We start from the raw sequence: 22,524 nt of genomic DNA, 5'->3' as shown, positions 1-22,524 counted from the left end.
CTGGATGCCTTACTTAGCATCAAAATCAAAATCAAACAAAGATGCAGAAATCCTTACGTCTCTCAAAGTTAGACTATTACACATTGGCGACCCCCAAAGAAGACTACTTTGGTCTTCAATCAATCTAGCTACAAAACCTTTTTAGCTCATATATATAATCTTCATGTTCTTGTCAATTTCAAATCCAACATAGTTTCTTGATTTTTCTTCCTCCTTTAAGCTTCACATTCTGCTCTGTTTTGATATCCTCTGTTATCTACTGAAAATGGAAGCTACCCTTACCTACATCCTCTGTTTCTTCATTTTTCTCATCACAGCCAAGTTCTTACTCTCCAGAAGAAGATTCAAGAACCTTCCACCAGGCCCACGCCCTCTTCCCTTAATCGGCAACCTCCACCAGCTAAAACCACCAGTTCACCACTTTTTCCACGCCCTATCTCAGAAATATGGTCCCATTTTCTCCTTCCGGTTCGGGTCCCTACCGGTGGTCGTCGTTTCCTCTGCCTCCGCCGCGGAAGAATGCTTCACCAAAAACGACATCATCTTCGCCAACCGTGTCCACTCCTCCAAGACCAAGCACCTCGCCTACGACAGCACCACGGTCATCACCGCTTCCTACGGCGACCACTGGCGCAACCTCCGCCGTATCAGCTCAATTGAGATCCTCTCAACCCACCGCCTCAACTCCTTTCTCGGAGTCCGAAAGGACGAGACCATGAGGCTGCTCCGGAAGCTCGCTCATAACAAAGATGAGTTCGGAAAAGTTGAGCTCAGGTCCATGTTTGCTGAACTAACATTCAACACCATCATGAGAATGGTGTGTGGCAAACGCTACTACGGCGAGGAGTTTGACGGAACCAGCGCCGAGGAGGCGAAGAAATTCAGAGATGTCATGGATGAGATGCAAACGTTTGGATTAGGGTCTGGTCTCGGTGAATTCGTGCCTCTTTTCAGGTTGTTTGATTTCAGCGGAGAACCCAAGCGATTACAGAAACTGGGGGAGAAAATGGACGCACTCTTCCAAGGACTCATCGATGAACATCGGAATATGGAGGGACCAAAATCAAACACGATGATAGATCATCTACTTTCCTTACAAGAGACACAGCCTGAGTACTACACTGACCAAATTATCAAAGGGCTTATTATGGTGAGTGGAAAAATGTGATATGTCAATAAATTGATTAAATAATAAAATATTTATATTTATAATTGTTGTGTTGTTTTTGCAGTCGTTGATAGTGGCGGGAACAGAAACTTCAGCTACAACATTAGAATGGGTGATGGCGGAGCTGTTGAACCATCCGGCGTTGTTGGAGAAAGCGAGGAATGAGTTGGAGTCACAAATTGGAAATGAGCGCGTAATGGAGGAAGCGGAGGTAACTAAAGTGCCTTACTTGGAGAAAATAATCTCTGAGACTTTGCGGTTGCATCCAGCAGTTCCGATGTTGTTACCACATTACTCCTCTGAGGATTGTACGGTGGGTGGCTATCACGTGCCGCGTAATACAATGTTGATGGTGAATGCGTGGGCTATACACAGGGACCCGAATTTGTGGGTTGATCCGTTGCAATTTGTGCCTGAGAGGTTTGAGAATGGTGGTGCGGATGCGCGTTGGGTCATTCCTTTTGGGATGGGGAGGAGGTCATGTCCTGGGTCGGGCTTGGCCCAGAGAACTATGGGTCTGACTCTGGGCTCGTTGATTCAGTGCTTTGAGTGGAAAAGGATTGGCACGGAAGAGATTGACATGACTGAAGGACGTGGAACTATCATACCTAAGGCTATTCCTTTGGAGGCCCTTTGCAAAGCTCGCCCAATCATCAACAAGATTTTCTGATCCTTTATGAGACATTGGAAGAAGTTGAAATCAGCGTGTTAAATTACTAGCCAATATTTGTTTCCACAATAAAAATTGTTAGTATTGGATTTGGAATGAATTATTTATTTTTAAAAAAATTATATTTCATAAGGTTAATCCGTTAATGTATAAGATGTTGCTTGTATAAAAGAGTCTCGTACTCTCGTATAAATCTTTCATACAAAAGTTGTTCATTTTCTATATTGTAATTTAGATTTTATTGGGCCTTAATGTTTGAAACATGAATGTCATTTTTCAAGTCATGTTACTGGCTATGGCGGGTGCCTCTCATGCATCATAAACGCCACCTATACTTCTACTCACACAATTGAACTATGTGGGTTGTAGGAGAAAAAGAAAATGCAAACTTCACACTGATTACTCCTTTTGAGAGCCCACTTCACATGGATTCCTCCTTTTGGGAGCCCACTTCACCTATTTACTAATTTGCAATGCATAGAACAATACCATTTCTTGAGTTCTATCAATCTAACTTAACTGCAGTTTAAAGTGGGTTAGTAGAAAAAGCAACAAGGTAGCTCATCTCATAGCCAACTTCTGCCTCCATGACTCTTTGCCTGCGGGGTGGGCTCTCCACCCTCCTCACCAAATAGCTTTGGCCCTCTCAGAAGATGCAAGAAATGTCCCACCAAGATAACTTCGACCCCAGGTTGCTCGTCAAAGCTGTGCAAGTTGATTGATGGTGTTGTGCTCCTCTCCATCGTCACCAGCAATCTCTCCTTCTCTCTTTGGGAAGCACATTGGGTCCCTCGAGTACATCTCCTCTGTGTGTTGTTGTTGGCTAGTGGAGTGGTGGTAGTCTTTAATTTTAGTGCTGCACTTACTTCACTTGTACTCCATTATTTCATTTACTTTGTTGACTAGTGCATGTGGGACATGGGGTCTGCTGTTCTCAATGTTTTACTCTTTGTTGGCTTGTGCTTGTGGCATGTGGGGTCCGGTGTGTCTAGTCCTTTGGCTTGTAGTGCCTTGTGTGTTTCTGGTTTCCTTGTTCCTCTGCTGGGCTTTTACCAGCTTATTTTAATGAAAAGCCCATCTTTGACCAAAAAAAAGATGTAAATATTTTTAATAAATTAAACATCAAAATTCGTACTTGTCTCGTATTGAAATTCATAAGATTAACTACATAAATAATTGAATAATTAAAGAAGAAGATATGGATGAAGAAAGTGGACTTTCGGTGTTAAAACGGCAATCATGTCACGACATTGTACTTCCCAATTAATTACATTATCTCTTGATAATGGATAGTAGTATAAATATAATTCAACAAAGAAAATTGTAGTTCCAAGTTCCAACCAAACCCATCTTCTAAAACACCAAATAGATAACATTCAGAACAAGGAAAGGATTGTGCAGGAAGATCTAAGTACTCTCGCTCCTATTCGGCTTTGAAGAGACAAAGTCCTGTTACAACATAAAAGAACACAAGACTATTTAACATTACAACCACAAATTACTACTAATCAAAGTCAAAATCTATCTATCTATCTATCTATCTATCTATCTAATGATCTCTCTATATTACATTTATGTATATACCAGATTGTCATCATCACAGTTGGGAACCCAGTCATTAGTGGCAGGGTTGCCTTTATAGCCTCTGAACCGAGTTTCACCTGCGGCAACACCATTGTTTGCAATCTCGTATCCACCTTCACCTCCTTCTGTAACCGCCTTTATGAACCCACTTCCTGTCTGTTCAAATCCCAACAACAACAACAAAAAAACAGAATCTCAAAAGAAAATCAAAATTCACAAAATGAAACATAGATTGTCCAAAATAGATTTGTTCAATAAACAGAGACATGACGAACCGTGTGATGCGTTTTATCAATAGATGTCAACTCCTTGTAATACTGCGTCTCCACAAACTCATCCTGCGCATCTATGATTCCTTCTGTGGAAAGTATAGCCTCAGATTGAGATTGAAGGGATTGAAACTTGTGAAGCTCTGGTATATCCTGATCGGAGAGGGTGGAGGAGTCGACGGGGTTTTGAGCGAAGGGATCAGGTTCGCTTCGGTTGGGTTTGATTGGTCGCTTGGGTGAGAAGGCATCGAATTGTGCTCTGATCTGATTTGCGATCCTGAGTTGTTCTTCGGAATCTAAAACCTCGTCGCTCCGGCTGGGTTTGGTCGCCGTCGTATGCCCCACCATGGTGTTTGTGTCGCTGTCGATTGCTTCTCTATTTCTCTCACTTGCAAAAGGGGGCCAAATGGAAATGGTATATATAGAGGGACAGGATGGTGGTGAATTGGATTGGATGAAGATGGTGATGCAGCAGAACAGGGGAGCAGGAAAACGAAACAATGGGCCTGAAAACCGTGGGCTTTCGTATGCGGTTTTCTTTCTCTTTTATTCACATTTCTTTCTCAATGTAAATATTAATATTATAGGGAGTATCTTAATAATATATAAAGTTCATCCACCAAAGTGGGCCACATTGCTACATAATTTCCAGATGTTTGCATTCTATTAGTTGTTGCTATTGAATTTCCAAATGACACTGTTTGATTGGTCCACATGTTTAATTTTCATTGGTTGAATTTAATGACTCAATAAATATATAATTAAATGAATCAATTAATTAATTAATAAATTGTTTCAATACCAGCCTATTTTCAAATGGAATCCATTAATTAATTACATTAATTTGATACCATTGGTTTGACTTTTTTTATTTTTCCTTTATTCCTTGATTGCTCCATTAATTACATTATTCCTTGATTGCTCCATTATTTTTCCTTTATCCGTTAATTACATTAATTCTAAGTTATTCAATAATATCCATACGTTTTTCCCTGTTTTTAGTGTTTGGTTTTCTTTTTTAAGAAAAAACCCACTGACAATGATTATAAAGTGGTAAAAATTGAACTGTGATGATATAGAAAATGGCAATCGTTAATATAATGTTAAAATAGGTAATAGGTGTAATCTTGCATGGTAAATTACTTAATTACCCAATTTTATACCTTTTCAAATAGAGGTGACGATTGCGTGTGGGCGGAAGGGGCAGCGCACGGGTCGAATTTGATGGAATAAGGATAGTGAGAGAAAGGGATGTGACCTAAGAGATTGGAATCAGAGGAAGAGAAAAGCAATTTGGTGAAACACAATTCTTGGTGAAACAAATTCCTGGAACGTGATTTGTGGCATTGAATGTTGATAAAACCGTGTGGTTCAATTCTAAATATAACAATTATTTCAAACTTATTTGATATTATTTGTTTTTTACTTTTTAGATATAATTACTCATATTTTGTTTAAAAAAAAAATAAGATACACAAATTGTGGAAAACATGTTGAAACATAAATGGGATGTTTATGATTGTCCAATTAAGGATGTACTTCAAAGTCAATTTGAAAAAATACGTAAATTTTGGCCATTAAATTTCAAATTTACGTTTTTTTTCCTAAATTTCCTAAATGAACGCATATTTCCTAAATCATGGAAGTTAAAACTGCATATAGTGCAATCAAAATAACATTTATTGTTTGATTCAAATATTTATTTATTTATTGATTAATTTATTTATGTATTAATTAATTTCGACCAATCAAAATTTAAGGATTTGTACCAATCAGCGAAGACCATGTGGAAATTCGTTGAAACCAACCAATAGAGATGTGACATGTGGAAATTAGAAAGCATTATGACCCACTTTGGTGGATGTGCTTTATATATTATTAAGATGGAATGAAGTTCCAATGTTGAAAAATTTTTGTTTCGAAGCTCTTTGCCGTTACACTCTAAGATTTAATGAGGTTGAAAAATGAAGACAACATACATAAACCTTTTGGAGGAAAAATAGTAATACTTGGAGGTGATTTTAGACAAATATTACCTGTAATAACTAGAGGAAGCAAGCAGGAAGTTGTGGAAGCTACTGAAAACTCTTCATCATTGTGGAAGCATTTTAAAGTTATGAAATTGTATATGAACGTGCGTTGATGAAGCAAAAGAAATTAAAAGAGTTTACAAATTGGATTCTTAAAATTGGAAACGACGTTATCCTGATTTCTAAGCATGAAAGTATGATGTAAAAGTCTCAGCAGATATGCTCACCCTAATTTGACCCGACCCATTAATGGAATTGATTAAATATACATAACTTGACCTTCCACACAAAATGAAAGACCCACAATTCTTTCAAGATAGAGCAATATTTGCCCCTACAATGGAGGCTGTTGAAATGATAAACACTTACATGCTTGGCATGGTAGCTGCACCATAACATGAATATCTGAGCCCTGACTCTGCCTTACAATCTGATGAGGATTCTGAAATTTGGGGTGAGTGGCTTACAATATAATTTTTGAACGAAACTAAAAGTTTAGGAATCACTAACCACAAACTATTATTGAAAGTAGGTACTCCAATCATACTTTTGAGAAATATAGACCAAGAAGCAGGTTTACGCAATGGAACCAGGTTAACCTGTGGATGAACTTGATGAACTTGCTATTTGTGCAACTGTTATCACGGGAACACATGCTAAAGTCAAAGTACACATTTCAAGAAGGAACCAAGTCCATTCTAATTCCGAATTTCCAATTAAATGCAGAAGAAGACAATTTCTAATTGTAGTAGCTTCGCGATGACCATAAACAAAAGCAAGGACAAACACTATCTCAGGTTGGACTCTTCCTTCTGAGGTCTGTCTTCACCCATGGTCAGTTATACGTACCTCTCTCTACAATACACTCAAGAAAGAGTCTTAAACTTTGTATATTAGATGCAGAGATGACACATGCGCTGGGAGGGGACGGGGAGTGCCTCCCCACTCCCCATCCTTGCATCCCTTCTCTGTCCCCATCCCCACTCCCTATCCCCGTGGCGGGGTGAATTTTCACCCCATTCTCACCTTCCCACTGATCCCATTGGGATCACTAATATATCATTAAAAAATAAGAAGTAGATGAATTTATACCAGGAACATAAATGTTTAAATATAGAAACCACATATTTTTTTACCTCAATAACATCTTTATCTTCATAAAAATATGTTATTCAAACTGAAATTTTGAAGTACCTAATCGGCTACGTTTATAATCCTTTATATTTTTTATTAGCTACTTGACATTATTATTATGGGTATTATTGAATTTTTACCTATGCACATGGGGCGGGGATGGTGATCCCCACCCCCATCCCCAAATTCGTCTCGTGGGGATTTCGTCCCCACCCCCACCCTCACGGAAAAAATTCTCCAAGATCAGGTTCCCAAATTGGGTAATCCCCAAATGTGCAACTGTTATCACGGGAACACATGCTAAAGTCAAAGTACACATTTCAAGAAGGAACCAAGTCCATTCTAATTCCGAATTTCCAATTAAATGCAGAAGAAGACAATTTCTAATTGTAGTAGCTTCGCGATGACCATAAACAAAAGCAAGGACAAACACTATCTCAGGTTGGACTCTTCCTTCTGAGGTCCGTCTTCACCCATGGTCAGTTATACGTACCTCTCTCTACAATACACTCAAGAAAGAGTCTTAAACTTTGTATATTAGATGCAGAGATGACACATGCGCTGGGAGGGGACGGGGAGTGCCTCCCCACTCCCCATCCTTGCATCCCTTCTCTGTCCCCATCCCCACTCCCTATCCCCGTGGCGGGGTGAATTTTCACCCCATTCTCACCTTCCCACTGATCCCATTGGGATCACTAATATATCATTAAAAAATAAGAAGTAGATGAATTTATACCAGGAACATAAATGTTTAAATATAGAAACCACATATTTTTTACCTCAATAACATCTTTATCTTCATAAAAATATGTTATTCAAACTGAAATTTTGAAGTACCTAATCGGCTACGTTTATAATCCTTTATATTTTTTATTAGCTACTTGACATTATTATTATGGGTATTATTGAATTTTTACCTATGCACATGGGGCGGGGATGGTGATCCCCACCCCCATCCCCAAATTCGTCTCGTGGGGATTTCGTCCCCACCCCCACCCTCACGGAAAAAATTCTCCAAGATCAGGTTCCCAAATTGGGTAATCCCCAAATGCAGGTGAAAATTGTCATCTCTAACTGGATGATTTGGGCAAACAATAGACCAGTACTGTCAATGTAGTGTTTAAGATTTTTAAAAAAATTGTTTGATATATACAATATAATTTCATTTATTTATTTCATTTTTCTCTTCATATATTATTATACGGTTGATTTATACACAATTAACTTATTTATAATTTAAATTATATATATATGAAAACTAATTTATTTATAAAAAAATATAACATAAAATTCCGTGCAACGCACGGGTTATCGCACTAGTTCTAATAATAGCATGTTTGGTTTACTCAAAAAAAAAAATAGCATGTTTGGATGTGGCTTTCTATATTTCCATATTCAAATTTAACATTTGTGGAAAAATAAGAAGAAGAAAAAAAGAGTGAACTTGTGTCACCAGTAGTGTGGGAAAAGAAGAGAAAAAAATGTATAAGTGTTGATTTTATTTTTCCTAAGGTAGTTATACCGAGTAACATATGAGATTAATTCTTCGAGACTCTGTGATTATGTTAAGTAGGTAAGTTTCTCCTGACAAATCATTCTCTGTACACATCATCCAAATATCAAACCTTAAATTAGATGTTAGTTTAAGGAGCTCAATTATTTACCAATTGTGTGCTAGTCCACATATTATATATTGGTGGTCATGTTTCAAGATTGTAATACAAATAATGTGCAAAATTTGATAGTTCTTTCATGATTACGCTCTGCCAAGTGCCAACAAAATAAAATACCTAAATATCAAAATATTTACACTTTCCTTAGTCCATGTACAAATTAAGCTGATCTATCAAATTCAAACCACTAAATAAATCAGTAACATGAACATATGGTGTTAATGACCTGAACCTCTTTTGCTAGGCCCTGAAGACATCGTGTGGATTTGGCTACCAATCATATGATCCTTAGTGTTGACCGTCTCATTCAATATTATTGAAGTCCTTCTCGAGAACTTTACCTCTTTGACATGTTCATGAGTGGCCTTTACAAGACTAGGCCTTGTCGACACAGCCAGCACCACGAGGACCATAATTATAAGCAGAATAGAGCTCCTCATTCTTTCAATTGCCTGAGCCCTGAAGTGTGTTTGCTTCAACTTCGACACATTTCCTGAACTACGGGAAGTGTTTATACCCAAATAAAGCGACGTGGGGCTGAAATGACTACACTAGCTAGTATGGCATCTCCAACAAGTCAGCCAAACCAATGGCTTTTACTTACTAAATGAACGGTGGCTTTAAGGTATATCTTTGGTGTTATAATGGAGAGATTTTGAACTTTTGTAAAAAAATAAATTAATTAGACTCTAGAAAATTAAAATATTTTATGAGAATCTAATTCCTTTGTTCATTTTCTTCAAAACCTTTCCGAACCTTTGACACTATTAAAATTTGACTCGAGAATATTTCTATTTTCTTGGGAAACAAAGGATCTAGCCTTCCAAATTTTTGGTGGAATGTTTAGGGTGGAAAAGTGAGCACCAGATGCAAAAGTGAAAGTGGAATCAAATTGCTAGGGTGATTAGCAAGCGAGATCTTGGACTTGGATTCACATCCTCACAAAATTGAATATGACTGGAAGATTTTCAATTATTCAATTCATGTGGATGCCAGGTTTGTTGTTCAATTTTCACACTCTTGGTGTGTTTTTAATATGAGTTTTGATATATGTATATTTATTCACTCTTTTATCTCATACTTTTTGATTGGGGGAATCTGATCAAATCACCTCAGAAGGTGTTCATTGAGGAGGAAACAGTAGGATTCTGAGCTAAGGAGATGAGGGGCATAGCATCGATCTGAACTTACTGGACGGAGGCGTTGGGTCCGAGCACAGTTGATGAGCCCGAGTTGAGGATCTTTGATGGACCAAAATCCTCTTATGTGAAAATTTCATTTTATTTTTTCATGTTGAAATTTTGTGTCTATATTTCTTTTCATTTATATATGCATTTTACTTAACATTAACATTATTAATCCATCTTCCTCAATAGATGTGTGATTAGTTTTTTTTTTGTAAATCAGAAAGAAAAATTGCACCCGCCAGGAATCGACCCTTGGACACCTCCCCCTACCTAACTCATATGTCCCTCAACTCCTACCACTTAAGTTATCATATGAGGGAGGACAGATGTGTGATCAGTTTGTTCTCAAGCTTTAACTTTGAAAAAAAAAAACTATAATAAAACCCTTTTTTTTCAAGGGAAAACCCCAACCTAACTCAGAACCATTTCAATCTACACCCATTTGCAACTACTTAAAACCCGCCAAAAACACCCAATATCGAGTGCAAAAGAAAGATAAACCTTTTTTGTTGTTGGGACCAATTTTTTTTGTGCCATTGTTTAGAAGAAAAAAGAGCTGCAGTGTATATTAAAATAACTTACTTTCTACTCTGATTTATTTGTTGGAAAAAAATTATATGACACTGATTGATTCATTTTCTTTACTCATAATTTCATTTTTCAAAAGAAATAAGACCAACGGAATGCAACAAAATAAAATAAAGGTTTTTTTTTTTAAGTAACAAAATAAAATAAAGGTAAACTAGTGGTTTAAATTGGTCTCCACAATTATTATACTTTTTTGTTGTTGTCAAAATGTCAAATTATACTTTTTATATATAGACAGGACAGCTTCTACATTCGAAACCGTTGCAACTAAATTTATCTTTTTCGGTCAATAACAAAATAAATAGTTATCAATCATTGTTCCCGGGCCACTAGTTTTGTTTTTCCTGGGCCACTACTAGTGTTTCGAATTCATAGTTTGGACCCAAACAATGTATGGATTTGACATAAACAATTTGGCTCCTCTCACCCTAATCTAGAGAATAAAATAAATGATCCATTAATAATACTTACATCAATTAAAAAATTAATAAAACAATTCAATCAATAACTTACTCTACCCAATTAAAACAGCTTAACAATGAGGGATTGATTTAAGTGATACATGTTCAATTCTCCTTAAGTAAATGTCTCGAATTTTGTTCGAGTCATGTAGATGGATAAAACATCCGTTAGAAGAGTTAACGCTCCACCGTAATGTAAATATTTTTGACTAAAACAAGACAATCTCGTGGGAAATATCTATATCGGGAAAGACTAAAACAAGATTATCTCGTGGGAAATATCTATATCCCGAAAGAATAGCTCAATTCATCATATTTGTGATGTGTAGTCATGTGCATGAAAAATTAAAAATTAAGCTCGTGATTTATTCTTTAAGCGATTTCATGCGGTGTGTAGTCAGCTCAACTCAATCTTATATGAACAAGGGATATACTCCTGATTCACTAAACTGTTCATTGCTGAAACATTAGGTTTAATCAGCAGCAGTAGTTGCTAGTTATTCTTATCCCGTAGAATTATCACTCCATTATATTGGATCTGTTTGCTTTGGGTCCCAAACATAGAAACTGCATATATAAACTAGCATCGCTTCACTAAGCTAATTTAACCACTTTCAAATACAGTGATTGAATATTTCAGCTTTAAAATTTCATTGATTCCACCTTTGAAATTGAAACATTTAGCCTAAATGCTTGCTATTAAATTCGATAATTGAAAATTTTCGGATTGTGCATAGGGATATATGAAAGAAAGAGTTGAAATTATATGAATTTTTGAACTTTTTTTATTCTAAACTTGTTATCCCTTTCTTCCTTCCAACTAAGCCTGGAGTTCAGGACAAAGAACCATAAAGAGTTGCAGATTTTTCCTCCCCTTTTCGATCCCCAGAAATAATTTTCAATTCATTCCCTGATTGCCATCCCACCCATTTTTCCCTAGTAAACGAGTTTTCACTCTGTACATTGATTCACCATTCACCAAAATTATTTCCTAAAATAAACAAGGGGAAACAAAAACAGCAAAGAAATTAAGAGCTTCACTTTCAAAGCACCATCATTTTTTTCCCTCTCTGATCGATCCCCATCTAGTTTTCTTGTTGTTCATTTCCAGTTTCTTTCTCTGATCATGTAATCTACGAATCGATTCTGCTAATCCCAATTCGTTTCACCGCAGCGTTCCTGAACCCATCATCACTTCCATGAGAATAACACATCCCATTCTGCTGCATATAACTCCTCACCTCTTTCTTTATCATCTCCTGCATCACACCCAGCAACTCCGCACTGAAATTGAACGGCCCTGAAACCTTCTGCATCACCGCCGTTGACGGATCCTGTACCTGAGGTTGGGGCGGCACCACCAACTGAACCGGCGCCGCCATTATCGGCAGCAAAGGAATAGCACTTGGCGGCTGAGCAGGAGCAGGAGCGGTTTCCTCCGATGTTGAATCCACGCCGGGGAGAGAGAGGGAAAGTGAAGTTGGAGGGTCATTGGAGGACGACGTCGTTTCTACGGGAGGTAGAACCCCGCCGGTCCTCGGCACAGGTCGGAAAACATGCGCGGCGGCGGCGGCGGAGGGGGTACACACCGGTACGCTGGACTCGCTGACATCAGATCCGGAGGGACTCCCCGGAGACGGCGGGTTCATGTAGAGCCCGGTGGAAACCGGCGTGGCGGCGCCGGCGCTAACAGACCTCTTAAGCGGCGGCGCGTTGTGGTCATCCATCATGAAGGAAGCGCACTTCCGCTTCAAGGTAGAGTTCCAGTGATTCTTAATCGCGTTATCAGTCCTCCCGGAGAGGAGTCTGGCGATGGTGGCCCACTTGTTACCGAATCGGGCATGGGCTCTGATTATGGTGTCATCCTCCTCCGCCGTGAAGGCACGGTGCTCCACCTGAGGCGACAACTGATTACACCACCGCAGCCTGCACGATTTCCCAGACCTCCCCGGAATCGACTTGCTGATCAGCGACCAGTTCCTCGGGCCGTGCTTCTCCACCAGCCTCTGCAAAGCTTCATCCTCCTCCGGACTCCATGGACCCTTGATCCGATCCATTTTGGTGATGCTGGTGTTGGTGTTGGTGTTTGTGTCCATTTTCGTTACTAGAGATTTGAATGGAGCATTGGTTTGATTTGAAGAAGCTAGGGTTGGTTTATATGTGAGAAGAAGAGGGTAAGTGGAAACCGGTTGGGCCAGTTAGGTTTGGGAGTTGTGAGAGAGCGTTATGTGCAGCAATCGGTACCGCTTATTCCAGGGAAGCGGTTGGCTTTGGGATTTGGGATACAGCTGTAATCGGACACGCGTCACTTCTTAGCTGCTTCCATTTACACAACTCACCCTCCCTCTTTCCTCTTTTATCCTTTCAAAACAATCAATCAATTCTTTTCCCATGCAAAAGCGCGTCTCGAACACGCACTCACACACATAACGCTCCACTTAATTATAGCCTCCACTTTTGCCTTGGAAACAAACAGACAGAGCCTTTAATTAAAATTTCAGTTAATTACAGGGGGGAGAAAGTGAGAGTCACGAGATAGGGAAAGAAAGTGGGATAGTTATGTTATGTGTGTGAGTGGAACGGTTCTGGAAGTTAATGAAGGAGGTGAGATTGAAACAGAAATTTTAATTTTTCACGACGTTAAAAGAAAAAAGAGAATTAAAAAACGGAAAGAAAGAGATAACGATGATAACGGTTGGAGTTGGGTGAGGTTTGATTCATCTTTTTGTGCTTTGGTTTCAGTTTGACTGAGCCTGAGGACTCCAGGCTGTAGAGCATTTTCGTGTGGGATTTTTAAGTTTCTAGGGTAGGGTGAGGTGGCAGAAAACGACAAGATCGGTCGCCGAATCGGAGGGCGAATCATTACTGCTTTTCTGTCAGTCCAGCCTGTATTCTATACCTGCCACCCCCACCACCATACCATCCTATAACGGCCTATTCTATTAGTAAATTAAAATAATATTAATAATGAATAATCACTCTCTGGCTGCAACTGCATCCATTCCAGTTCCACCCACCCACACGTGCCGGTCACTTGTGTTTTCAATTTTCAAATACTAGCACCTGCAGTTCTGTACGGAGCCGGTCACGCACTACGAGGGCAAAGCCACTTTCGTATGAGCTTCCTCAATCGTTATTTATAGTTATAGTACCATTCAGCTGAGTTATTATTATGGAATTAAAAAGTGTCCAATGTTTTAAGATTAATATCAAGCCCACGTATTTGAAAATGGAGGATGGATTAAGGGGATGTATTATTAAAGAAAGGTTTGGGAAAGAGCAATAGAGAGAAGATTGTCGGGGTTATTCAAATGGGAAAGCAAAATATTAACAGATTCGTATCCGTTTCTGTTACTCGCTTGTACGTCGTACACATACTACCCACCGCGTAGACCTCTTCAATCTTCTTTACGAATTCGCTCACACGCGCAAACCATTACTAACACATAAATTAAATGTTTTTTTTAATTACAAAAACAATAGTATTTGAGTACATGAATAAAGGTTTGCTAATTTTACCTTTTAAAATAAATACTACATTGAAAATAATGTGGTTTTAAGCAAGAATTAATCAAAATATACATCTAAAAATTTGTCTTATCTTAATCAAACGTAAAATCACAAAAAGTGAAATGTATAACTTTGATGAAGATGTTTTGTTAAAAGGCTTAATTGCAACTTTGGTCCTTGACATTTACCAATTCTACGATTTTAGTCCACCACCTAATTTAATTACGCAAATGGTCCCTGACTTTGCTGGCACTCTGCAACGTTAGTCCTAGCGTTTGTTTGTTAATGGAGGAGGTTTACGTTAATGGTCACTTAGCTGATGTGGAAGTTGAATTGGAGAGAGAAAGAGACCAGCAACTAATTCAACCTTCTTCCTCGCCTCTAGTGACTCGTTCGTTCTTTATCTCTTCCCTTTTCGCTAAATCTCAAGCTTCGAAACATCTTCCTCACGGTGCTCTGTTTTTTATAGAGGAAGAGGGTAGAAGATGACCGTTGCAGGTCTCACGTGCAGCTCACGTACCTCTCTCTCTCTTCAGTCTTTCTTTCTCTCTCCAATTGGACATCCACGTAAGCCTCCTCCGTTAACAAATAAACGACAGGACCAACATTGCAGACGGGCAGTAAAGTCAGAGACCATCAGTGTAATTAAATTAGGTGAGGGACTAAATTGTGGAATTGGTAAACGTCTGGGATCAAAGTTGCAATTAAGCCTTGTTAAAATATGGAGGCCTCTCTTATATTATTGAGGTCTCTTCTAGCTTATCTAACAATCATGGAGGAGAAGGTTGAGGAAATGCATGATAACAGGAATAGAGAATCGGTGGATCACATGAATTACATTAGTGATGAGAATGAAAAAATTATATATGTGTTGGGAATTCAACTGTGAGTAAGAAGTCTCATATTTGATGATCAGAAGAGTGATGAACATTTTATAAGTGAGATGACCAATTTTAAGAGAAAGATTTGGCGTCCAGTCCACTCGTGATTTGCTCATGTTGATGATTCCTCGGAGTTCTATCCTCTTGCGACCCAACAATCTTGAATGCTCTGCAGTCACAAGACGACTCAAGAAGCCTTGGCCAAACCCAAATTGAAGCATGCGACCAGCAAGCAGCCAACCATTAGGATCGACGTCCAAATACATCCCCTTGAACTCCATTTATATGCCCCTTGGTTTCCTGCTCCCATATGAATGCAACCACACAATCCCCTCCACCCCATCACTATACGTTATTGCAAGATCTCCGCTGTCACTTTAATCATTGTTCATGATGCCCTAATTTTATAAAGGTGCCTATTGCATCTTGTGTAGACATGTTCATCTCATTTCTTAACGCAAAGAAACACAACTAACTAATTAGTTGATAGCTCTCGAAGATTTTTTTATGAACATTATTAATCACTACAAGAAAAATGTTGTCGTCGGTAATGCTAAATTAACGAAGACAAAAAAATCGTAGGTATTGAACTTATTGCTAATTATTATTGAAATTTTTTCAAAAGTCGTTGATTACTTACCCACAATTTCCTCTATCCTTAGTTATTGATGGCGTAAGTCGTTGGTTATTGATATGGTATGCAAATAGACTCATTATCGTGCGAACCCAGATGATCAATCACCATAACAATTCACAATGTCGCTAACCAGCCACACAGGTTTCTCTGACCATGTTATGAGATGTTTATTGATCCATCTAGATGGCAAGCTAGACATGATCTTATTGATTTAGGCATATGAAAATGGAGATACATAACCAAATTTGCTTAATTTTAGAAGTGGAATACTTGATTTGCTAAAAAAGAGCATATCACACGCAAATCAAACTTAGGAGGAAAAATTGCAATTAAGCTTGTGTCGCTCAGGAATCATGTCTGTATTGGTAAGGACAACAGGTCCTCCAGTTTACTTGCGCCTTATGGAAGGTGTCGCCGCACGAAGGGTTTGGCTAGTCAAAGTATAAGAAGCGCTTTGTCTTCATACTTTAGACTCAGCGTCTTGCGGGTATGTGGATCGGTCTCGCCCTTAGCTGGGGAATCGGCCTGGACAGGAAGGAACCATCGTCCCATGCGGATCCACCTCGATCTTAGGACTTGGACAAAATCCTAGTAAGTTGGGCTAGTCTTGACTAAATACTCATTAAGTCGTTATAAGACCCATTTTGTAATAGTCTTGGGTTAGGATTCTTAAAGTTAAATTAATTACTTTGTTTTTTTCTTTCTCTTGTAACCAAAAAAAATTTTACTTTGTTTTTTTTACCAAAAAAATTAATTACGTTCTTAAAATTAATTTTTAAGCCATAACAAACGGCCCACTATCATTATGAAATGCATCTCTTTTGTCCCAAAATAAGCCCAAACACAATTGTTCACTATTATATTGAATCTCATAAGAATAGAATATAAGGTTTGACGAAAAAAAAAAAGAATATAAGGTAAAAATGAAAAGAGAAGGAAAATGCTACAAGAGATTTTCATGTGTGAATAAATCACAATTCAATTTTTTGATTTTTTCAATGATATAGTGGTGCATGTCTAGGTTTTCTTTTTAACAATAGAAAAATAAATGATATACCAAAGGGAGGAAATAGTTTATTAGTAAGAGGTACTGTTAGACCATATGACACTGATATGACACAATTTGACAATTTGAAGAACTCATCTCATATGAGAAGAGTTCCATCACTTCCATGCAAGTTGAATGATAAAGAACTTGGCACATGTAAGAAGAGTTTCATAAAATGTACATTTTGTGTAATTCACGAGTTCCAAATATTAATATTCAAAAAATAGAATAATGATCATCATCATTTGTTAATTATTTATGTGCTGAGGTGGGAAATTGTCTTATGTGAGGTGTTACACTAAAGAAAAGAAACCTGTCTTAGTATTCTATTCACGCAAAGTTCAGCTCTGACAAGCTTATTCTCACATTTAATTTTAAAGTGTGTCATCCACTTAATATTTTTTACATAAAAGATACTCGACAGAATACCCGAGAGAATATAAGCGCAATAATAACAGCTAGAAAGAGATCATTCAAAGTATGTGTCCTTTGTTCAATATTTTACTAATGAGTTTTGCCAAAAGTATAAATTAAAGAAGATTCAATGTATTTTTACTAAATATTTAGATAAATAAATTAAAAATATATTTTTAATCTAGTAACACAATTATACAATTCTATTTTTCTTTCTATGACTAATTCAATTTGATTTGTTGTTGTTAACATGTGTTTTGTGTGATGAAGTTGAACGATGGGTGCTTGGCCTTTTATGGCGGAAATAGTTGCTGTGTCTGCTTCGGAACTGTCAATAATTTGAAGCGATGGGAGAAGCAACGTCACGGGCCACTGTTGCCAGCTATATCGCATTGCAACATTTTGTTTCTTTCTGAAATTTTACTTCATCTACTCCTACGTTCTTCTTTGTTTGGGGATTTGAAAAATTGGAATAGGGTGATGCCCGTATTCACATCCCAGGATTCCCGCATCATCGATAAATCATTCTTGTTAATGTAAACTTCTTTTGGATGTGACTAGTGACGGATCCAGAAATTTGATGGTGTGAGGGCCATATATACATATAAATTTGTATAAAAAAAATTAATATATACTATTAGAAGTGAGTGCAATTTTTACCAAATGGGACACAAGTGATGACATTTTTTACCAAAGAGGTAATAAAAAATCATACTTTTACTACTAAAGTGAAAACATTTAGTAATGTGGAATACAAGTGAGGGCATTTAACAATGTGAAACATACGTGATGACATTTTTTACCAAGAGAACCATAAAAGACCACACACTTTTACTACTGAATTTTTTTTCTAATGATTTTTTTAAAAATCAAGTGAGGGCATGTGCCCTCATGGTGCTGTACATGCATCCGTCACTACATGTAATAGTTTATCATACGTGACATAAAAATAATAATGAAGAAATAAAAACTTCCTTAATCAATTTTATCTTTTTTTTTTTCAGCCAAAACTGATTGCACTCTATGATATTCCTAAAGATTGCAATGCGCCTACAGATTGTTTAGTTAGAATAGTTTCAATTCTCACACAAAAAAGTTTAAAGTTTGGCTTTACCTAAAAAAAGAATAGTTTCAATTCTCACACAACTAGCTTTTTTTCAGCCAATACTGATTGCACTCTATCATATCTTTAGCTATTTTCCTTGAAATAATTTCTCCAATGTGTTTTTTTGTTCACCGCCCAATTTATAAAAAGAACTCATTTCTTTTTGGTCCTTAAAAAAAGACCATATATGTTGAATTTATATTGTCATTATGCTCATATAATGATGTGGGCTTTTTTCCCCAAAAGGTGGAGCCCAATGTTCCCCGCCTTTATGTGGTGTGGTTTGGTGGACGTCACCGTCCTTTCTGTTCTGAGAGCTTAGTTGGTTCAGTTTTATCTGAACCTGTCAACAACATTGATCAAACAATGTGGAAAAAAACCAGTTACCACAAGTCACTAACAAAATTATTTGTAAGAAATCTGTCGCATACTCCATTCATGAGGCAAATGCTTTAAAAAATCTCTCACTTCAACTATAACAATCTTTTTATAATAGCAATGATCAATCTAGAATAATGCCAAGGAGGAACCATATATATCCTATCTAATTCATTATTTCATTCAAAATTATAATCAATTAACAAAGTACCGACTTAATTTGTTTTCCTTTTAATTGATGTTGAACTGTAATAATTTATAGGAGTCATTCTAATTTTAAACGTGTACTTGTTGGACGGTAGGTTTGGTCGCGTGGGACATGCAAGCCAAATGTTAGGATGATAAAGTTTAGGCTCCTGGTAGTTGGTAATACTTGGTAGTCTCCTGCTTTGTTCTGTTTGGAATGTAGCCTCTAAATAATTCAAATGCCTATTAGTTAGGTTAGGCTGCCTCTTACTTTCTTGTTCCTTTGTGGCTCCTTGATGGGACCCTATAAATTTGCCAACATATTGGACTCCTTTTTGTATATGTGAGTGACTTCAGATTATTATTCTTGATCATGACTACTACTAACTGCTACGCCGATTCCTTCCATTCCTTATTTGTTTTTCTTTTTTGTTAGTATCCATTCCACTCTCACTTTTATCGTAAAAGTCACTTCACAAAATAAAAGGAACATTAGAGAGAAGGGGCCAAATAAATTTCAGTCTGCGTAAAAAAATCGTATGGTGCAGGAACACATATTAATTATTTTTTTACAAGGCGGGGTCATGCCCCCAAAAAACAACAACACTAAAACAAAGGAGAACCCACGACATGGAGGTCTAAAGAACCAATGTCCTTGTCTAACAGTAAATGACATTCGCCAAACGGTGAGTCAAAGAAGTGAGAACCAAAGGGGAGAGTGAGACCAGTTCGGGAAAGATAATCAGCCACAACATTAGCCTCTTGGAATGTGTTGGAACACTAACGCAAGTACGGTGAACACATATAAGTTAAAATGATTTGATGATTTTTTGATAATTTAATGAAAAAGTTGATTTTTATATAGTAATGTGATAATATTTAATTGTAAAAATTTAGAATTCATTATTGAACAATTGAACTACGTTAGAAGAATGTAGGTTGATGTATCTCAAAAAGATACAATTCACATCAATACTTAAGGCTCGTGTCTCGAGGGAATATGGATCAAAATGAGAGACTTACGTCATTAGTGCATAATTTGAACCTAGTAGATTTGGACGAGAGACATTGCCATGAGCGAGCTCTTCACCGTGAACCACCTCTTAAGGACGACTTATTCATCACCGACGACTTAAATATCATTGTAGCTTAGATATTTTATTTTTGAACAGGTAAATAACATAAAAAGCCCAAATACACACCTCTTAAGTTCCCCGTGTGTACTTAAAGCCCAGTAACGATTGCGAAGCCCAAACAGTTGGAACCACACACACCGCTTCGCCTAAGGACTACCGTTGCCTTAGCCATTGAATTTTGAATTTGAAAATCTCCCGCTCCTGTCCATATATATTTCACTAGAGAGAGAGCCGTTTGTAGAGAGAGAAACCAAACACGCCGAAGAAGAAGCCATTTGCATTTGCAGAGAGAAGAAGAAAATGGCCACCAACATTGGAATCATGGATGCTGCTTACTTCGTCGGCAGATCTGAGATCCTTGCTTGGATCAATTCAACTCTCCAACTCAATCTCTCCAAAGTCGAAGAGGTAAACACGATTTGCCATCTGAATTTGAACTTCTCTGTTCCGATTTAGGGTTTCGTGCTTATTCGATTCCATCTTTTCAGGCTTGTTCCGGTGCGGTTCACTGTCAGCTTCTGGATGTTGTTCATCCCGGGATCGTGCCTATGCACAAGGTCAATTTCGATGCTAAGAACGAGTACGATATGATTCAGAATTACAAGGTGCTTCAAGATGTCTTCAACAAACTCAAAATCACTAAGGTAACTGCTCTCTCTCTCTCTCTCTGATCAATCGAAGTCTATTTCATCGATTTGAATTCTGATGATCTTCAATTCGTTTGTTGAATTTTCTGTTCTCAGCACATCGAGGTCAGCAAGCTAGTGAAAGGAAGGCCTCTGGATAACCTGGAGTTCATGCAATGGATGAAGAGATACTGCGATTCTGTCAATTCTGGACTTCAGCACAAGTAATTCCATGATCCATCCATTAGTCACTACTCTAGATTTCATGCTTGTATGTGATGTGTGTGTATGGTTGCAGTTTTCTGAAACTAACCTCGCTTGCGTGAAATATTTCTTTAGATTGATAATTTAGGGTCTATTACTGAAATTCTGTAACATATAATTAGGGCTCAAGAGAATTAGGTTTTAAGATTGAAATTTTGCAATTTGCAATTCTACGGACCAAGGTTGTTAATGGCGGTGAGCCCCCAGGGCGCTACGCTATAGGCTGTTGCGCTGCTATAGCGCGCTATTAACAAGCTTGCTTCGGACATATAATTAGGACTCATGAGAATTAGGTTTTAGGATTGAAATTTTGCAATTTGCAATTCTACAAACATTATTAGGAATCAAAAATTTGGTCTTAGTATTGACTATTGAGATATCTTGGCTGTTGAATCCTGTAAAGTCATGTTTTGATATATTGATAGTATGAGAAGAACTTGTAAGCTTGAATGCTTGATTGGGAAAAAATTTGGGGTACTAAATGTTTCGAAATTGCTATGTGTGTGTTCTTGTTTTAGTTATAATCCTAGGGAAAGGAGAGAGGTATGCAAGGGAGGTAAAGAGGCAACCAGAAAATCTGCGCACTCCCAATCGTCGAACAAGGGTTCTACTGCACAGAGGCCTCCGTCTTCCCACAATTCTCGAAGAAATGAGGCATCTGCTGCTGCAAACCATGCAACTCAGGCTGCAAAGGTTGCTAAACCTTCTTCTGCTGCGGCCCCTGCTTATGATGAACAGGTATTCTGTTTTCAGTTCACATGTAAATAACAATTATCAAGTGATTTGTGATGGATTGTACAGTGGTTCTTACACTGAAGTCAATGCAGATAACGGAGCTGAAGCTATCCATTGATAGCCTTGAGAAAGAACGGGATTTCTACTTTGCAAAACTGAGAGACATTGAGATCCTGTGCCAGATTCCTGAGATAGAGAATTCACCAGTACTGTGTTCTCAAACTCTCTAATTTGGTTATTGAAACCAATTTAATAATTGGGTCATGGTTATTAATGTGATTGTGATTCATTATGATTCAGGTTGTTGCGGCTATGCAGAAGATATTGTATGCTACTGATGATGATGGAACAGCTGTGGCTGAAGCTCAAGCCATGCTTTCTGCTGCTCATGAAGAAGTCGAGCGGTTGAGCCCCATTGCTGAGGTTTCCGAGGAGAAGAGCAGTTCAGAAACTCACAAGAGAAAGAGCATTTCCAATCTTGAATTTGATGCTGCTGGCGTCAAGAATTTGTCTCCCAGACAAAGGCTTTCTGATGTCTCAGATGTTCATTGTAGCGAGTCACCTCTTATGACTTGTTAAAGAGGGGAAGGGAAACTATAGTTTTGTGTTTCAATGGATATGAATTTCTATCATGATTAGTGGGTTCCAGGGACTATTCAGCCATGAATATGGTATTTGAACCCGGAAAAATATAGTCAGACTTAAGATTTCTTGCCTTATAAGAAGAATATGTAGTTGTCTGAACAATTATTTGTTTAAAATACAACTAAGTAATTTCCAGCATTATTTAATTTTTCAGCACTTCTTGTTATTTATGTGTTGAATGTTGATCCATCAATT

At 37.8% G+C, this 22,524-nt stretch overlaps 4 protein-coding genes across 5 annotated transcripts; 2 read left to right on the top strand and 2 right to left on the bottom strand.

Annotated features, from left to right (window-relative positions):
- On the top strand, positions 1-2,086 carry LOC130740870 (cytochrome P450 81E8-like). Its single transcript, XM_057593582.1, has 2 exons — positions 1-1,150; positions 1,233-2,086. The coding sequence occupies exons 1-2, from the start codon at positions 266-268 to the stop codon at positions 1,836-1,838; spliced, it is 1,491 nt and encodes a 496-aa protein (XP_057449565.1). The 5' UTR covers positions 1-265; the 3' UTR covers positions 1,839-2,086.
- Positions 2,087-3,041: 955 nt separating this feature from the next.
- Positions 3,042-4,143, bottom strand: LOC130740872 (uncharacterized). 2 transcript variants are annotated; one of them, XM_057593584.1, is made up of 3 exons: positions 3,698-4,143; positions 3,409-3,578; positions 3,042-3,287 (listed from the first exon to the last, which is right to left on the bottom strand). In XM_057593584.1, the coding sequence occupies exons 1-2, from the start codon at positions 4,037-4,039 to the stop codon at positions 3,411-3,413; spliced, it is 510 nt and encodes a 169-aa protein (XP_057449567.1). In that variant the 5' UTR covers positions 4,040-4,143; the 3' UTR covers positions 3,042-3,287; positions 3,409-3,410. The 2 variants fall into 2 exon arrangements, with proteins under 2 accessions (XP_057449567.1, XP_057449566.1); XM_057593583.1 differs by having other exon boundaries at positions 3,423-3,578; positions 3,698-4,134.
- Positions 4,144-11,526: 7,383 nt separating this feature from the next.
- Positions 11,527-12,913, bottom strand: LOC130740869 (transcription factor MYB44). The gene has a single exon (XM_057593581.1). It carries the CDS (start codon positions 12,858-12,860, stop codon positions 11,898-11,900), a length of 963 nt encoding a protein of 320 aa, XP_057449564.1. The 5' UTR covers positions 12,861-12,913; the 3' UTR covers positions 11,527-11,897.
- A 7,332-nt stretch (positions 12,914-20,245) lies between these two features.
- On the top strand, positions 20,246-22,499 carry LOC130740867 (microtubule-associated protein RP/EB family member 1C). Its single transcript, XM_057593579.1, has 6 exons — positions 20,246-20,467; positions 20,548-20,703; positions 20,803-20,909; positions 21,468-21,687; positions 21,777-21,890; positions 21,985-22,499. The coding sequence occupies exons 1-6, from the start codon at positions 20,360-20,362 to the stop codon at positions 22,261-22,263; spliced, it is 984 nt and encodes a 327-aa protein (XP_057449562.1). The 5' UTR covers positions 20,246-20,359; the 3' UTR covers positions 22,264-22,499.
- The last annotated feature ends 25 nt before the right edge of the window (positions 22,500-22,524 follow it).

This window comes from Lotus japonicus, chromosome 2 (assembly GCF_012489685.1).
Source record: "Lotus japonicus ecotype B-129 chromosome 2, LjGifu_v1.2".
Classification (NCBI taxonomy): domain Eukaryota; kingdom Viridiplantae; phylum Streptophyta; class Magnoliopsida; order Fabales; family Fabaceae; genus Lotus; species Lotus japonicus.
The sequence above is the reverse complement of the archived record's forward strand: the minus strand, read 5'-3'. Positions and strand labels throughout refer to the sequence as shown.